Source organism: Chiroxiphia lanceolata, chromosome 2, assembly GCF_009829145.1.
Source record: "Chiroxiphia lanceolata isolate bChiLan1 chromosome 2, bChiLan1.pri, whole genome shotgun sequence".
NCBI classification, from domain to species: domain Eukaryota; kingdom Metazoa; phylum Chordata; class Aves; order Passeriformes; family Pipridae; genus Chiroxiphia; species Chiroxiphia lanceolata.
This window is the reverse complement of record NC_045638.1, coordinates 53,276,719-53,296,077: the sequence shown is the minus strand read 5'-3', so window position 1 is coordinate 53,296,077 and position 19,359 is coordinate 53,276,719. Positions and strand designations below refer to the sequence as shown.

General features: G+C 36.5%; 1 protein-coding gene across 7 annotated transcripts in view; it reads right to left on the bottom strand.

The window, feature by feature from the left end:
- The window catches only part of DACH1 (dachshund family transcription factor 1), a 356,409-nt gene that overhangs the window by 94,451 nt on the left and 242,599 nt on the right, over window positions 1-19,359 (bottom strand). For 4 of the 7 annotated variants that reach the window (XM_032679742.1, XM_032679746.1, XM_032679745.1 and 1 more), the window contains exons 6-7: window positions 11,508-11,643; window positions 9,410-9,547 (exon numbers count right to left, since the gene is read on the bottom strand). In XM_032679742.1, coding sequence (XP_032535633.1) covers window positions 9,410-9,547; window positions 11,508-11,643 — 274 coding nt within the window. The remainder of the gene's footprint in view (window positions 1-9,409; window positions 9,548-11,507; window positions 11,644-19,359) is intronic. The other 3 variants (XM_032679744.1, XM_032679748.1, XM_032679749.1) reach the window with 1 other exon arrangement.

Sequence of the window (19,359 nt, the reverse complement as noted above, 5' to 3'; positions counted from 1 at the left end):
GATTCCTTGTTGCACTTTGTAATTTGTGCTATTTCCTCCTGAAAGGAAAAAATGCGGAGCAAAATTCACATATAGCTATGTATCATTTTTCTAGTGTCTTGTGTTGCATTGAAGCTTAAAGATCTGTGAATAACAAAAATACTATTGTTTCATAAGTGTAATAAATATTTATATTTGGGATTCTTAAGTAATCATCATTACTATATGCAAGGCACAGGAAAAGATGAAAAATATTTTATAACCCCGTAGTAGGTAATGACTTGAGACACATCATGTATCTTTTCCTTCTGCAAAAACGCAAAACTAAAAATAATTACTTTAGAGAAACAGAATTGTATTTGATCACCCTTATGGTGCTATGGGACATAACACTTCATAGTGGGATTTCATAACTTCATTAACTTCATTCCCTGTACCATATCTTTTCTAGTAGTAAACACAAAGAGAACTGATGATTTAAAAACTGCAAAATGATAGCATGATAAAAAAGTGCTAACATCTTACCAATTATCATTACCTCTTCCATTTAAGAATTAATTTTTTAAGATGCAAATGAGCACACAAATTATTTCAAAGGGTTTTTTAGCTCCTATACCCTATATAAATAACAAAGACTATAAAAAATTATAAATATCATTCTAAGGTCTATTGTATGAAGATTGAAAAGAAAGGTAACCTCTCCCCTACCCAAAAGAAAAAGTACTTTTCAGAACTGTTTGGGGCAGAAGACACAGAAGAATTGTACATGCAGAGTTGTTTTAATAGAGTGGAAATACATCTGATTTTGTGCACAGGTAAGTCATTTGAGCCTATTCAGAAAGCCAGAAAAATCCAAGATTCTTGCCACTGTACAGAGAAAATTTGTGTGGCCAAAGCTCAACTGGAGTTGAAGCTGGACAGAAATATGGAGGACAAAAAAAAGAGTTTTTTCAAATATATTAGTGGCAATAAGCAGCATAGAAATATCATTGGCCCATTACAGGACAAGGATGGCCACAGAGACAAAGATAAGACAGAGGTATTTAACGCTTTCTTTGCCTCTATCTTCAACAGGGATGATGGACCAAGGGAGACTCAGTGCTCTGAGTGAGAATGTTCAACTCCCAGTCCACCCTGAAATTGAGTGGGGTCTGCTGCTCCAGCTAGATCCCTACAAATCTATGGCACCTGATAGGATTCATCCAAGAATCCTCAAAGAGCTGGCTGATGTCATCACAAAACCTCTCTTGATAATTTTTGAGTGGTCTTGGGAAATTGGAGAAGTCTCAGCTGACTGGAAGCTGGTGAACGATTTTCAAGAAGAACAAGAAACAGGACCCTGGAAACTACAGGCCTGTCAGTGCCTGGTAAAGTTATGGAGAAGATTATTCTGGGAAGTATTGAAAAACACCTGAAAGACAACAAAGTCATTGGTCACAGCCAGTACAGCTTCATGAGAGGAAAGTCCTTCTTATCAAACGTGATTTCCTTCTAAGACAAGGTAACCCAACCAGTCAATCAAAGGAAGCCAGTTGATGTAATCTTTTTGGATTTCAATAAAGCTTTCGATCTCTCACAGGATCCTTCTGGACAAAATGCCCAGCACACAGCTGGATAAACACATCACTCAGTGGGTGAGCAATTGGCTCATGGGTTGAGCAGAGGGTAATAGTGAATGGGGTGACATCAGACTGGAGACCTGTCACTAGTGGGGTTCCACAGGGCTCCATCTTAGGCTCTTTGCCCTTCAACATCTTCACAGAGAGACCTCAACAAAGATTAGAGGATTGGGCAATCACCAGCCATATGAAGTTCAACAAGGGAAAGTGTCAGATTCTGCACCTGGGATGGGGCAGCCCGAGATGTACATACAGACTGGGAAATGAGATATTGGAAAGCAATGCCATGGAAGTGGACCTGGGGTTCCTGGTTGATGACAAGTTCAATCTGAGTCAGCAGTGCCCTGGCAGCCAGGAGGGCCAACTGTGTCTGGGGGGGGCGCATCAGGAAAAGCATTGCCAGCCAGTCAAGGGAGGGGATTGTCCCACTCTGCTCTGCACTGGTGTGGCCTCATCTTGAATACTGAGTGCAGTTTTGGGTACTGCAATATAAGAAAGATATTAAGCCATTAGAGAGTGTCCAAAGGAGGGCAACGAAGACGGTGAAGGGCCTTGAGGGGAAGCCGTATGAGGAGTGGCTGAGATCACTTGGTCTGTTCAGCCTGGAGGAGATTGAGGGGAGACCTCATTGCAGTTACAACTTCCCCGTGAGGGGAAGAGGAGGGGCAGACAGTGAACTCTTCTCTGTGGTGATCAGTTACAGGACCTGAGGGAACGGCCTGAAGTTGTGTCAGGGCAGGTTTAGGTTGGATATTAGAAAAAGGTTCTTCACCCAGAGGGTGGGTGGGTACTGGAACAGGCTTCCCAGGGAAGTGGTCACAGCACCAAGCCTGACAGAGTTCAAGAAGCATTTGGACAATAACTCTTTGGCACCTGGTGTGACTCTTGTGGATGGTCCTATGCAGGGCTAAGAGTTGGACTCCATGATCCTTGTGAATCCCTTCCAACTCAGCATATTCTGTGGTTCTGTGATTGAGTCACTGTAAATATAAAACAGGCAGTATATGTATGTGCAATTGGGATGCACTGAGCCTAGTTCGCCTGGAATGTTCTGGAAGTGATGCACACATATCTGTCAACTGAAAACCATATAGCAAATCTCTCATAAAATGTGTCTAAACTATTACTAGTCCAGCAGAAAAAGGCCTCTAGTAGCAAACAAATCTGCAGAAGTATGTCACTGGAGGATGAGCTAATACTTTTATTCAATTATTTGCATTAAAAAATTTTTTCAGAAGTTTGTACTACCTTTTCCCTCCTTCCTGCCTACACATACTGTTCATATCTTATTCAATAATATGAAAGATTTCTACTTATCTGTGTAACAAAACCAGACGTTTTCCCGCTTCTTAAGAAAATTAAGAAAAAACTTGCAATTTTATTTTCACCTTTATAATCCATTAACTGTAATAGCTTTTAATGTATTTTTAAAATTCCTGTCCCTCTTGGACTGAATGAAAAGATACACCAAAAATCACAGTGTCAAACTGTTATCTTGGTGATATTGGCTTTATCAAACTTTTAATTTAGTGGATCTTTATTATATTATCTGTCATAGGTTAAAAATGTGACTATCCTGTTAGGGTTTGAGAAGTGCTAAATAATGTAGAAATACACAGCATAAACTCAGTATCTTAAGGGTTTAAAAACTAATATATTAAGATTTAATAGATAACATGTAAAATGTGAAATGAGAAAGTAGATTCAGAATGTATTGACCATAAATATTTTGGCATACAGAAACCCATCAAGGTATGTTCATATTCTTTTTATTACATTAAAATGCAATATTCGGCAAAATAAATATATTGTGTAAGTATCTCTGTGTATTTATGTATACAAAAATGAACAGATAAAGTATGTTTATACAAGCAGCTGGACAGCAGAACTGAGAATGAAAATTCCTCTGTACATCAGCTAGAAGATACTCTCTTTAAAAAAGGGTTTTCTCAGAGAACTAACTAAAAATCACAGACCAGAAACAGAATTTAAGCAAAGTTCCTAATCGCTTGCTGACTTTTCTAAGAGGACAGCTCATGTAGATGAGAATCTTTGTTGATGTTAAAACTTCCTCTGAGTCTTTCATATTGTAGTGGGTTTCTGTGGCTGAATTTTGGTAGCGGGAGAGCTACAGGGGTGGTTTCTATTAAAAGCTGCTAGAAGCTTCCCCTGTCTGGAGGAACCAATTCCAGCCAGTTCCAGGACGGACTTCCTGCCACTGGCCAAGGCCAAGCCAATTAGGAGCAATACTAACACCTCTGTGATAACGTATTTAGGAACAGAAGGTATTGCACAGAAAGAATTCCAGCCAGGGAAGAGCAGAGTGAGAACATGGGAACAAGGCAGACATCACAGTCAGTGCAGAAAGAGGGGCGGAAGATGCTCCAGGCACTGGAGCTGAGGCCCCTGCAGCCCGTGGTGCAGACCATGGTGGAGCAGCTGTGCCTCTGCAGCCCATGGAGGATCATTGGGGTGCAGAGACCCATCTGCAGCCCATGGAGAAGCCCATGCTGGAGCAGGTGGATAACCAAAGGAGGCTGTAACCCTGTGGGAGGCCCAAGGTGGAGCAGGGTCCTGCCAAGGACCTGCAGTCCGTGGAGAGGGAAGCCTACAGTGGAGCAGGTTTTTCTCGGGTAGGACTTGTGGCCCCTGTGGGGGACCCACGCCGGTACAGCTTGTTTGTGAAGGACTGCAGCCCATGGAGGAGTGACTCACGGGACAGCAGTTTGGGAAGAACTGCTGCCCGGTCCATCAAGGACTGTCTCCCGTGGGAGAGACCCCACAGGTGCAGGGGAAGGACTCCTCACACTGAGCAGAGGCAGAAACAACAACTGACTGTAACCCCCATTCCCCATCCTCCTGCACCACTGGAGTGGAAAAGGGAAAACATGGAAGGAAGGAGAGGTGGGGGAAGGTGTTTTTAAGATTATTTCTCACTCTTTGGCTCTTATCCTGTTAGTAATAAATTTAAGTAATATCCCCACTCTGAGTCTGTTTTGCCCATGAAGGTAATCAGTAACTGACCTCCCTCAGCTGTTATCTCAACTCATGGATCCTTAGCTGCTTTTTTCTCTCTGCTCTATTTCAGAGGGAGAATGACAGAGTGGCTTTAGTGGGTACCTGGTATCTGGCCAGGGTCAACACACTATACATATTTACAAAAACAAACTTGTATGTGTCTCTATATTTTTTAAGGTGAATAAGCATGTTTCATATATGTTTACAGTATGCATATATTTTAAAGGAATGTACTGCTGATACTGCAGAACGAATATCTAATTATATATGATGACATATTTATCATTAGTTCCCTTTTTGATGCATGATGGATAACAGGAAAATCCAATCCTAACCTGGGAATATTTAAATTATTTTCAATTTTATACAAAGACTATTTTGGAATTTTAATATTGTATTTTATAAGATATTAAAGGTCTAAGACTGCTCTCATCTCTACAGGGGGACACAAAATCAAAACAGAGAGAAAGACTGGGACTTTTTAACATGTGGATTTGATAAATTTATACCTTAATTGCTGCTATCATAGTAGTCAAGAAGCAGTTATTGTTGATTACCTGAAAATTACTTGTGAAATTTCCATTAGTATCATAGTTTAAAAGCTTTTGTTCCTTTGTGAACATGGTGAATATTTTATATTTTGTTATAGAAAACAGCACATATATTTTCAGCAAGAAAGCATCCTTCCCATAACACCTCAAATAAGATATTAAATTTAAAATGTAAGCTTGACATTCAGGCTTCATTTGCTGTTGGTGTCAATCTAAAAAAATTATAAATTGATGCAGACAGAAAATTCTAATCTGATGCCCTAAGGCCAGATCCAATAAAACACTTAAGTATCTAAATTTGGTGTTAAAGCAACTAATTTTTTGGTGGTTGTCCTCCAGAAGGGAATCTTGGGCTGAAGTGAGCTGGGTCTTATACTCCTGTAGAGTGTATAGAGTAGGCATGGCTAAGCAGATACCAGTCAGGAAGCACTATGAGCAGCCATTGCTTCCAGTATCACTTAACATCACACAAAAAAAATCATACACAGCTATGTGGAGCTAGTAAATAAACTCTGTCAATAGGACTGAGCTGTAAATTACACCTTGCAGACCCAATATGATCTGAGTTCAGGTTGTAAGGGCAAGGGGATAATGTTAAAAAATACTTCCATCTTTTACAAAAAGCACAGTGATTAAAGATACTGCCCAGGAATGTGTCACAAGTTCAATTCTCTTTTGTCCAGAGGGAATCAGGTTCCACATCTCCAAAGAGGGTGCGTTTGACTTTTAAGCCTTTGATTATTTTGGACTTCTTTTGAAACACTTCAGATCAATGAGCAAAAACAGGATCGAGATTCAACAGTCTAGTCTTTAGGTTCTCCACTAGTTCTTTCCTATGCTATTTCCTTATTTAACAGACAACATTACTGAAGAGCTAAACAGGTATTCAGCTCCATAAAAACCACCAAAAGTGCACTTCTCACAACTTCAGAGTGGGAGATCTGCAGGATGTCATATGTAAGTTGAGCAGGATAAGTGATAAAATACACCTCACCAAAACTGAGGCCCTATTTAGAGCAAACTCTTTGCATCACAGAAACTTAACTTCACTTGAAAAGACTCAGAGCCTTATTTTAACATAGAAAACTGAATTAATCTTTTCTAATATGACTCCTATACCTCACAGAAGTCCTTCTTGTAGAATCTGACCTAATAAAACCAAATGTGCATCATCAAACAATCCACAATTACAGATTACAAAATTAGATACTTGGTTTTGATGATGGTTGTCAAGCACTTGAGCTAACATCGTGTACTTGAACTTAGCTCATTCTTCCCAGGATCATTTGCAGTTCTACATCCTGCTTTCAGTAAAATTGGAAAAACTGCTATCCACTAATAAGCAAAAACCCTCTGAAAATTGAGGGTAATTGGCCTCCTGTCATACAGATAATGACATCTTGAGTTATGTTTGAACTATGGGGCAGAACTGTTTTGCAGTATTTCCTGCTCTCCTCCCTAGTCCAGGATAGGAAACTGGCTGGATCACAACATAACCTTAGCAAACCCAAGTTTTCTTCTCATGGTACAGAGGGTAGAGCTTCAGATGTGTCCATTGGGTCTTGACCCAAAATGAAGCTAGGATGCAGCCAAGCTGCGCATCTGGAATAAGCGGCTGGAAAATGTCCCCAACACCCATTTTACGCATGGTCTTTGAGAACAACAAGTATTGACCCAGGGGCTGATGTAAACTTTCATGTTCTAATACACAGATCCATAGAAACTAATTTGATTCTTGGTGTGATAATAACAACCTGACTTCAATGGATGGTGCAGTCACTGAGAGCTGCATGTATCAAAACCTGAGAACAGATTTCGAAGACAGTCTAAAGACAAATAAAAAAATAAAACCAAACAAAACTGCGCAAGACTTTACTGGTAACTTAAAACAATCCAGTAAAATAAACTAATTTTTGTCAATAATAATAATAATCCTGCCTGAATTTTGAATAGAAATACACACGATCTTCGAAAAACTGAATACTCCCAAACTGTTTCTAAATGTATTATACTAGTTTCGTGGACTGGGTAACTTAGCTCCTTTGTACTATGTTACTAACAGGTAAATGGCATTTTCTCTCCTGTATCCAGCTCATAGATCAAGTCAAACAAATTATTCACCGCTCTGACATTCAAAATTTGGTATGTTGATCAGTTGCCTCTGCTATAACTTTGTTCCCCCTTTAAATTTTCTGTTGACTGTAAATAAATTTTCCCTGATCTCAGATGACTTCAGAGATTTTTCATCTTTTCACTTTTTTAATGGAAGAGGAGACCAGAAGAGAAAACACAGGGCCTTCTCTACTAGACAGAATTTCCCAGGTTCTCTCAGGTTCAATTAAAAGCCATTTTAGTTGCAGCTAATAGATTTCTGCCAACAAAAGTGGCTTAAAAGAACACACATTAATTTTTAAATGCTTCATGATACCTATTTAGAACTTCTGATTTCTTCTCTTTCTTCCTTTTTCTTTTGAATCAGCTGATGAAGGTGGTGGGGTTTTAGCAATAAGAGTACCACCACCTACGTGTGTCTGCATTTTTAGATATGGTGGCATTGTGACTGATTTGCAGAGGTAAAGCGACAGTTTGGGAATCTGATTGCAAACTCACAGTGACAAAAGTAGATAATTACTATCTCCACAAAACTTGTTTTAATACAGATTATATTAGTATTAAAGTTACATGATTGGTGTGAGAAACATGATAAATGTAGTCATGACAGAAAACAATTTTTAATTTAGTAACTCCTATCAATCTGGATAGCCCATGAATATTTACCATTAATTCAGTAGGCTGGAACAGAGTGGGGGAAAAGAACAAAAAAAAAGGAAGTTTGACCTAAACAAGGACTGAGGAAAAAAGTGAATTCTCAGCAGTTTTGCTGAGAACAGATCTTGCAAGAACGTGAACTGGCAAAAGATTAGAAAATACATCTGGGATACCATTATAAAAAAAACCTTTAAAAAACCTGAATGACATACAAAAATAGTAGCAATTCTTAATATGTACTTCTCTTTGCAGCATTTACCAGTCAGATTACACTTAAACAAGTAACTTCAAAGGCTGAAATAAAATCAGTTATGGAAATTCAAAACAAACCTATTTGATCACATCCCCCTTCACAGCAGGGATACAATTTGCAGAGGCTGAGTGAGGGCATAGTATAAGCTAAAACAGGTTGTGTGTGCAATGAACCAAACTAAATGGTTTATATGAAAGAAATGTTGTTTCCATTAATTTTTCTGGTAATCCTATTAAAAACACCACCTGTCCAGAATAGAATTGTCCAGATTTTAATTCTTTTTCATATCTCAGTGTTCAAACAAGAGACAGAGAAGGTATCTTCTTACAGCAATTAAAATATGTAACAAAATGTATTATTGTGAAGTCTTCATAACTGCAGCAGTTTCTCCAGCTCTGTTTCAATGTCTGGCTATTATACCTTTTACTTTTTCTCTCATTGTGCTCAAAGAACTGATTTTTCTGATAAGCCAAAATAATGTTTTTTTCAAAGCCTACATTGTATTTTCAACTTCTCTTTAAACAAAATGTTTCTAGTCTATAATACTTAAATCCACATATATTAAGGAAATGTAACATAAAATGCACCTTTCAGAATTCCACTACCATCCCTCCAAAATCCCCTGTAAGAGCCCTGAACGGGAACTTCACTTTGAATGCCAACAGAGATGAAATGGTGTCATAATCAGCATAAGTGCATGTGGACTATTCACCTAGATCAAACACTTTGGTCATATACTCAATTAAATTTAAATCCCATTATATAATGTATACCAGCCTCATTTTATGCAATTCCTTAATTTAATGGCTTGGTATTAGCCTTTTCCCTTTTTGTACACATGGACTAATTTTCACGGTGCTCAGTCCCTCTGGGAAGTAGGTCATTAGAGTCAACTGGATGGAGACAGAAACTTAATACTTAAACAGTGTTGTAGAAGGGTCAGAAACACAATAACAATGTAAAACTGGTTTTCACTCATCCTACTTTGTAATATTTATGAAATTTCTCCCTCATGTAAATATCATTCATTAATCTTGAGGATGACAAAGCAGAAGAATAAAGAAAGCTATCACACTGTTACAATTTAATTTGTGAAACAAAAGAAACCCACAACAAAACAAAAACACAATTAAAAAATTAAAAGTCACAATTATAACATTTAACTACCAAGACTATAGTTGTTTTACACTGAAGTAGTAGAATCATAATATTCATATTACCTTTCTCAATGTGTATTCTTTTTGTCTCATGTCCCACATCATGACCAGCCAGATCACCTTCCTTAGGTCCAGGCAGGACATTAGGTGACAAACCCATCAGCATTTGGTTCATAGATAGCCCGTTCTGATGGACAGCTGCTAGACACAAGTGCAGGCAGAAAGAAATCAGCTGTCATATTAACACTGTTTCACTTATTTTCTATAGTCTTCCTCTTATACAAGAATTCTAACAATCACCAAGTTACTTAATTAATGTTATCAGGATCCACATAGCGGGAGAGTTTCTTCCTGTTTTTTCTGGTGCTCATCAGACAGCTTGTAAAGCTCTTTCCAAGAGTTCTCAATGAGCCCTTCAGGAGTTTTAAACACATCTCAGAAACTCATATTAGGTAGTTTATAAAGCTATGCTTTTATCCTGAAAAATCGTACTTCCAAGAGGTTTAAGCCATTTTTTAAAGTACTTTTTCATATGTAACTCATATTTCTGTAGTAGTTATTTTATTCTGTCTGGCACCACAAAGAGCAAATGTACCTAACAAACACGTGCAATGCTAACAATTGAGATAGGACAGAAAAGACAAATAAATAAGTTACTAAAGGGATCCACCACTTAAGGAACTCTGTTATGTCCACATGGAAGAAAAAATGTGTAAAGGTCCCAGTCCTCTCTGTTGGTAAGTAATAGAATAAGCTGAACAGTTAAAAAAAAAAGTCACTCCTTAGCAAAAAAAAAAGTATTTCTCAATTTAGTTTCATCTAATTTTTTTTTTTAGACAACAATGGAAAAGGTCTCCATTGGTTGTAAAAAAATATATACTCTTCAATCAATTAAAAACAAATTAAAAATCCACAGTTACGAAGTTTTCTCAGAACTTTACTTCTGAAATCTGCAGTGTGTTGATGGACACCAGGTGACCACCAAAGCCACTTCATCAATCCCCCTCCTCAACTGGCCAATGGAGAGAAAACATAATGAAAGGATGGTGGATTGAGCCTGGGGAAATAGATAGGTCACAGTATATGGGATGCCAATTTAATCTGCACTCTGAATTGTTGAAGTGATAAGAAAACAGAATTTTCAACTTGTCATGGTCAGGCCTCATTTCTTTTCTTTGGTAAGTCATTTTTCATCACATACTAATGAAAGATCTTTCATCTGAAGGTCAATGAAGAGTCAGCTTCCTGAGTCTGCAGAGAGCCTGAAAAGAAGCAGTCTAAAAGACACGTGTTGCATCTAATCAATATGACTACTTCTTTCATACAGCTATTTCATGGCCTTCTACGTGCACGCCAAATCCTCCAGTTTCACCTATTGACAAATTCTACTGTAGAAAGATGACTTAAAAGCACAAAACCTTGCAACAGAGCAATAATAAAGGGAATGGACAAGTGTGATATGAATTTAATTACGTATCCATAAAATAGTGTGCGTTTAAAACCTTAATTTCCACTGCTGTAGTGAAATATCATAGAATTCAGGGTCTTTGCCAGGTAATTTACTTCCTGTACATGGAACCTTGATAAAAATGGTATCACTCTGGGACACCACAGTTTAATTTCCCTCTGCCCCTTCTGAGCTAGGAGGTGATAATTCTTTATCATATTTCTCACCACTACAAAATTTTATATTTAAAAAATTTATAAAGTATGCACATTTTTAATTGATTTAACCCGATTCTTCTCTTTACCAAGCAATTCTACCACGTAAAATATTGCTTATGAAGTCAGGTTCAATTTAGAAATCAAACCAGAGTAACCAGATTAAATAAAACTCAATTTCTTTAAAAAATGTTTATACTATATGTTCAGTTCTAAAACTAATCTAGCAAATTGCTTCACGGCTGCAATTCTGTATTTCATTGCTCATATCTTTATGTTTAATATGACATGATGGCAGTTTATATCAGTACCCGTTAATGTAGCATCGGATGTTATGATACTGTAAAAAGGGAAACATAATGTTGGGAGATAGTTATTTCTGCTGAACTTCTGAACATGACACATATGAGATCTATTTAAGACGAGGGCATTTTGATTAGAAAAACCAGCTGCACCTAACCAAATTTAAAGTGGTGAGAAGGAGAAGAATGTGACCTACGGATTCTGTCTGAAGAGCTCTCGGTCCGCGCAGGAGAGCTGGACACGCTGCTGCTTCGATGAGAGGATGGATGGCTGCCAGGTCTTCGGCCCTCTTCAAGAGAAGGAGCAGGAGAAGGGCTGTCTGGAACACGTTCCTAGATCACACAAAAAGTAATTGAGAAAAAAGGCAATGTTACACCAAGCCTCTGTTTCAAATATGACTTCCCTAAACTGAATCTCCTTCCTAATTTACAACCTACTCTTTCACCTGTTGAGATGTCTGGGATTTGCACAGCATTCTCTAAGGAAACTTGCAACTTTAAGGACACCAGGCCTTACATTTTAGTATGCAATGTGAGCACTACTCATTTTATTAGGCTTTTAAACTGCCTTCTGGACTACTTATAAAAATAAGGGGTCTGTTTTGCTTTAGTTTTTTGTTTTTATTTTTCTCACTCCTATTGTCATGCTGTTGAATTGGAAATACACAATTTGGCTTACAGATTTCAGCCTTGTGGGATGAGGATCCATGTATTTCTGTAGATAAATAATGATCAGGCACTATCATTTTATCTCATGCTGACTTTTACTCCACATTTTAATTTCAAAGGGGCTTCTTGAGCAATGAGATCTTATGGAACTGTTATGGATCACAAAGAAAATATAATCGCCTTATAGAACCTATACTAGTAACATGGCTGGTGTAAGTCCAAATGTCTGTTTTTACCATGGAGCACAAATCTGGAATGAATCACACTTTTTGGATGAATGTGGCCATATCACTCACCATATCACTACTTCAAAATGCGGAAAACCACCCATTCATGTTTTTCTGCCCAGGGAAAGGCCTGGCATAGTAGCTAAGAGGAGCTATGACGCACTTCAAGTTGTTCCTTGGTTTTGAAAACTAGAGATTGAGGATTGTGATTGCTAGAACTGCACATCTGCTATGTGAGAATTGCTAGTATGTAGCATATAGCTATATCTGATATTTAAACAGAATTTCAATGGAAACAATAATCAAAAGGAGTTGAGTGCAGAATAGTCCTTTCTAGAAAATTCTCTACCTTTCCCTGCAGTTTCCTTTTTATTGCTAATAGCTTCCAAGACTCATTGCTCAAATATCAGTGAGTTAGGCTGTTTTGGTCAAATAATGATAAAATAAATAGATCCTAAAAGGGAAATCTATTGGAGGGGATGGAAATGTTAAAACTAGTATTTTTTTGGTTGTTGGTTTTTTCCCTTCTGATAATTGAAATCCTGACTTATAATGAGAAAAACAATGAACCCAAACAACCAACCAACAAACTGCATACATTCAACTCACAAAAACCTTTCGGTAATGAAATAATGAAACTAGTATATGTTTAATAACACATAAGAAAACTTGTTGCTGCAAATGCCTAAAAATTTTTTTGGAAAGAGCAGTGTAGCACAGCAAACTGCTTTTGCAGCAGTCATTATTTTATCATGCACAGTCGCTACATTAATATTTATTTATCTGAATGCATTCCTAAGAAACTTTGCAACATGCTCATCTATAGTAATCAATAGATTTGTTCCAGGCAAGCTTCATAAAAAATATTTGCTGAATTTGAGATTCTGATTGCAAAGGGATTCAATGGGCCTACTGATGGAGTAGGAGGAGACTTTTTAGAGCAATATTTCAAGACATTTAAGTGGATTCCACTTTAATAGTCTTAGGTTTTTAAGTCAAAAACATTGATGAGGATAGCTTAACTGCATCATAGCTCTAGGCTTATTATGACTTTGATTGTGTTTATATGTCCACGAACTGGGTATTCAAGAGGAGGATTATAATGCAGATGTTTTCAGAACGTAGAAGATTTATTTCTTTAGATTTAGGAGGATTTAAGCATGCACAGCGTACAGATTTGATATAAATTGGAACACGGTATATTTAATCATTCATTTAATATATGATTTCACTGTTCGGCATACAGTGTATTGTTCTTAGAAGGGTTTCATTAAAATGAGATCCAGTGAGCACATAAGATTTGAATACAGAGCTGCAGAGTAAATTAATTTATTGAAACAGCTTAATTTGTTTATCCTATTTATTTATGTGTGCTTTTACAGAATGTATTATGAGATGGAGCGAGCAAAAGGAATGTACGGAACACCAAAATATAATTACTGAACAAACAAAACAGATGAGTTTTATTCTCACATAATACGAAATAGACAAACCCAATGAGAAAACTATATATACAGTGTTTATCAATTAATTTGTAAAATATCCTTTAATTCCAATAAAACATGGGACTGAACTATGCAGAAATGTAAAATAAATCAATTTAGTAACTTAACTAATGTTTTATATCCTTATTTCATAGTTCCACAATCAGCAATATAGCTTACAGCAATTTTTTGTCTTTACCAAACTATCTGGAAATGCTACAAAGAATAAACTGAAATACTCTGTAGGTCTAAAACATCATAGTGATAAACTAATGGCACTTGAATATCAATATACCTTGTCCATCTTACCAGAGATTTTGTGTAGAAAAGATGAATCTGGTTTGTGGCATAATATTAATTTTACATTTAGACTTCACTTTAAAATTTTTCAGAAACGGAAATGTGCAAAAATGCGTTCACTAAATAATGCAGATCAGAGCTATTTTGTCACTTCTGCAACATGCCACTTTTGTACAAGTAACTCTACATGACACCACAAAGAAACAGAATTTACTGCCTTATAATCCCGGTCACAGAAATCACCTAGAATTCTGTCTGCTGCCTAGTATTTTTACTAAACTTGCCTACTCCCGGGAGCAGATATTTCTAGAGAATATGGTGTTCATTTGTACTGTAATTAGGCTTGTTGTCTCCCAACAAATAATCAAATAAATAAAAAAAATTTGTGTGACTTTGCTAAAATGAAGCATGAGAAGGAAACTGTGCAGGGTTCAGTTTGAAATCAACATGGTGCTAAAAATGCCAAGACGGTGGGTTCAATCCCCATATGGGCCATTCACTGAAGAGCTGGACTCGGTGGGTCCTTGGGGGTCCCCTCCAACTCAGAGTATTCTGTGATTCTGATTCTGCGATCTGAATCTAAGTATCTAAATGCAGTTTTGACGTACAAGTGAGAGATGACATTTCAGAGACACTTGTATGTAGGATTCTCTGCAAAGGGGCCCACCTCAAAGGTAAGTTGTCTTCCATTTCAGTCAATTGAGACATAGACCATAAAGTCAATGGAGCCTCCTCCAAAACCAGATACCTACAGCTCAGTTCAGCTGCTCACATTTGAGCCATTTGGGGTACCAAGGGGTTTTGAGATGTCTCCATCAGGCTGATAATACAGGACCTCCACTGCCTTCTGGAGTGTCAGTAGGATGCCAAAAATACTACCCCTGCACTCCTGGCTGATGACCTGAATAGCTTTCAAAATTCTGTTGACAATATTTACTAGAAAACAAGAATTATTTATAGTTTGTGAAACATAGCCCTCTCTCACTACTTTTTTTTCTCTATTTTTTGCTTTCCTATTTCTTCCTACAGATACTCACAAATAAAAAGTAGTGTGAACAATTTAGGTAATATGTAGCAATTTAGCATATGACTGACCAACATTTCAGAATTATTGAGACTCTCAATTAGGTATCAGAACAGGAGGCTATACTAAGCAATGGGCAACAAACTCTTAAAGGCCAAATTTGAAAGATACCTTAGCTTGGTACTCTTTATAATTTGATCCAAATCCTGAATCCTAAGCATTTAAGAATCTGACATTTATCTCCTCCAAAACTGCTCCTACCATACAAGAAATTGTCGCTCTAAGGAACTGTAATGCCCTTTCTCATGCTCTTTCTCCATTGACATTACAAGTTACACACCTTCGATATCAATTCCATTTCATAAATAACAGACGTGTTCCTGTGACACGGGGTACTTTTTTTTTATGTTGTAAAAAACAGGTAAAAGATTCTAACTGTCAGAAATTTTAACTTATGAGATTGAAGTTGTCTCTAGAATTAGAAACCACTCCAATTTTATTCCAGAATACCACATATTCACAACATCACACCGTCCTTGTCTCCCCAAGTAAAACAGAAGTGTCTTGATGCATTTATCAACATTTTTCTACATTTCTCAAACAGGTAAATACTGTAAAATCTCATTCCAAAAGTCCATTTCAAGTAACTTCTTTTTACAAATTATCTTAATGTATCAGTAATGGAATCCAGGAGACAAGAAATACTTTCTTCCCTATATTATATGTCTTTTTTCTTCTTGCCAGGTCACAAAGGTAGTTATTCAATATTAATCTCTATTTTTCCTTATTTTATTTCTGCTCCACAGCACGTTTCACTGTTTGAGAATTGTCTCATTACCAAAAGTCTTCCTCAAAATATACCAAAGCACAAAGTTGATGGAGTTTAGCTGTTGGTCCCTATATCAATATGGAAGAGAAGACATTTCAGATAACATATGTAGGAATAATCCTTCTGCTCCTAAGAGGCTAGAAAAGGAAGTGATATCTTCCAGTTTGTCACCACCTCAGTCTTTCCACAAACATTCTTTATTCTTTGCCATTCCTGTTCCTTAGTGACAAAATTCTTGAATCTTTCTGACAATGTTTGAATACGTCTTCTTCCAACAACCAACTGGTTTTGCACATACAGCCTTCACCTCCTGCGTATTTCTCTCCTACAGGTATTCAGTCTCAGCTTTTTCTTTTGTTCTAGTCTACTTCTACATAAGACTCATCTCTTGGGTTTAGTCACGCTTTAATTTTAGTCATGGACTGAGCTCTAGACATGCAGATAAGTCTAGCTGTTAGAGGTATATGAGTCTTTTAAACTAGTCAGTTGTCTTGACACTCTTCAGTGTTGAACAATTTCCTTGAAGGATGTTTGTGCTGTAAGTCACTGAAGTGCAGAGGATAAAATAACTTATTTCCAGAGTCATACTTTTCAATACTTTCAGTAACTTATGGAATGGCTTGGGTTGGAAGAGACTTTTAGAGGTCTAGGCCCAACCCCGCTGCCATAGGCAGGGTCATTATTCACTAGACCAGATTGCTCAGAGCGCCATCCAGCCTGGCCTTGAACGCTTCCAGGGATGGAGCATCCACAGTGTCCCTGGGCAATCTAACTTCATGGTGGGGGGAAAGTATATATGATAGAAACTGGTTTGTATAGAATTAATATAATTTAAAAAAATAAAATAAAAAGCTTTTAATCAGGAGCAGTTTATAATATTTCTGACCTTTGTGGAAAGGCACCTTGCTTCCAAGACTTTTTGGTGGTAAAATTATAATAATGTCTTTTACAATGATCAAAACACAGATTTCTTTCTTCAGTTCTTACTGACCTATTTTGTATGAGATGTATTCCAGGAATTATTGTCTTGTAAAACAGCATATTAAATTTGACATGAATGAGCGAAAGAAATTAATTACTTGACTATCTTTTTTATTCTCTGCAAACAGAGTATTTTGATTTTACAGTTTCACTTTTTAGTCAAAAAAACTATGAGACTCTAAATGAAAATTTAGACTTACGAATTGCAAAATGAAATGGACTAATAACTATTTCTTAACTTCCTCAATTACTACTATAATATATGTGTTATCAAACTGACTGAATAAAATTTCATTTCTATTTCCTTATCTGCATCTACTATGACTGGGTGGCTAAAGATCATGCTAACTTCACACTGATGCACTTGACATCTTTCTCACCTTTTTCTTGCAGAGCCACTTCTAATCCCAATCAAAATTCAGGAGTTCAAATGTTTTGTATTGTCATTAATTGCACTATTATTTTAAATCATGGATCTATTTCTTATGAAGAACATAATCCATGATATTTACATAAGACTTTCTATTTTCTCTTTGTGAATATCTTGAACTTGCTTATCTTTTGGATCAATTGAAGTTAATTTGATTTCCATTTTACTTTTATTTCTGCAATTCATTACTTCTAGTTTCTTCATTTACCCTACCTTGCTATTCCCATCACAAGAACACTGCAAGTATAAAATGCAGAAAAAGATCAACAGGCAAAAATGTGCTTGATTTTTACTGCCCTGTTTACTACAGGATTATTTGAAATAGCAGCAGCAGTTAACTGACAGGAAGCCAAACAGGAGACTTCCAAGTAACCCTTTAACAGTACTTCCAGAACAACAGAGAACCTAATTCTTTGAAATCATGGGCAGTACATAAAGTACAGTGACCTAGCCAGGAAGTGAGTGTCATAGGATTAAGCTATTACAGAGATTAAAAACATGCAAGCAAGCAAGCAAACAAACAAAAGTAGATCCTTATGAATACAAGAAAGAACTTGGTTGCACTGGCAAAACTAGAGTAGTATCTAAGATATTAATAGTCCAGAATCATGATGAAGCAGGCCCATTCCTGGAAGTGCCACAGAGCCTCATAGTACAGAATTTTGGATTTTGAGGATTGTCATAAAAGTGTCCTGACAACTGTTTGGTCTTTGTGCATTTATCTTTTCAACTGAATTTATACATTATATTTTACCTTCTAAATGAATATTTGGTCTAACGAACAAAATATCCTTCTGAGGTATACAAAAAAACCTGTACAACATGAAAATATGTAAACATGCAAAAAACTCTGCTCAAATTGAATTAGTAACTTCTTATTGGTAAACTTTTTTTTCTGTTTTTTTTTTCTCCTATTTGCAAAATCTATTCTTAGTTGAAAAGTAAGCCTAAGAAGCACAACTAGGCATTCACCCCTCAAAGTAAATCCAAACCATACATTCAGCCAAACACCAAGAATTCATCCAACTAAATGTCATTGTCTTTATTACAAATGTCTATATCTGAACTAGTCACCCTAGTCTCATTTTTCACCTATACATTTACATTTTCAAGGTACAACTCACCTCACTCTAAAGCAGCTATCTAAAATAGGTCCAATGAACTATGCCCTAGAAGACAGCAAAATGAATCCCAACCCTTGTACCTTGCCTCGTAGCCATTTTGCATCAAATTAATCTCACACCACATACATAGTTCCCTGTTGCACAAGTGATTATGCAAATTCCCAGTCAGAAAATTTGTACTACCTTCTCTGTGTCATGTGTTATGTGTAGATACCCATTTTACATGTCACAAATTAATTCATATGAGTGTATGGCTGCTATTAGCTTCAAACTGCACCTCGGAAGCATGCATGATAAAAGAAATAATAGGATTGCATATAATTTTAAAAAAAAGACATTATTCCAAGTTACAGCCTACCATATAGAGTTAGCATCCTCTAAGCTCATTATATAAAAACTTTATTAAAAACTAAAACAAATAATTTTAATCTTATATAAAGAACTAATTAATGGTTAATATAAAGATGGTTAAGCCCTAATAAAGGAGGTCAACTGCGCTTTGACCTAAGATTTACTTATTCTAAATGAAAAAAAAACGAGAAATGTGCATGTACATATTTATAGTAACATATTTTTTAAAAAAAGTCATACTAATGTGGAGATTTTCTCTGTTATGTTCAAGTTCCTACAAATGGTTTTAAGATATCATATTCTCTGCAGCTATGATAAAAGAAAATGAAGTATTATTTTGGTCTATACCATACTTCAAACTTTATAGGTATATCCCAATTTTCATGTTTGCTTTCCCAACATGTAAAAGTAGATTTTTAGGAGCTGGCAGTCCTATTTTTATTCTAAAATATTTATTGTAGACCAATTACCTTTTACTATTTAAATATTTTAAATCAAAATTCTTCTTATGTAAGGAAAACTTGATCCTACTTCTTGCATCAGATAAAGAGGAAATGAAAGTAGCTTCCCTCTTCATGCACTTGTATTCAAGGAAATCACTCTAAAGTAATGTGAAAATTTCTATTTTGA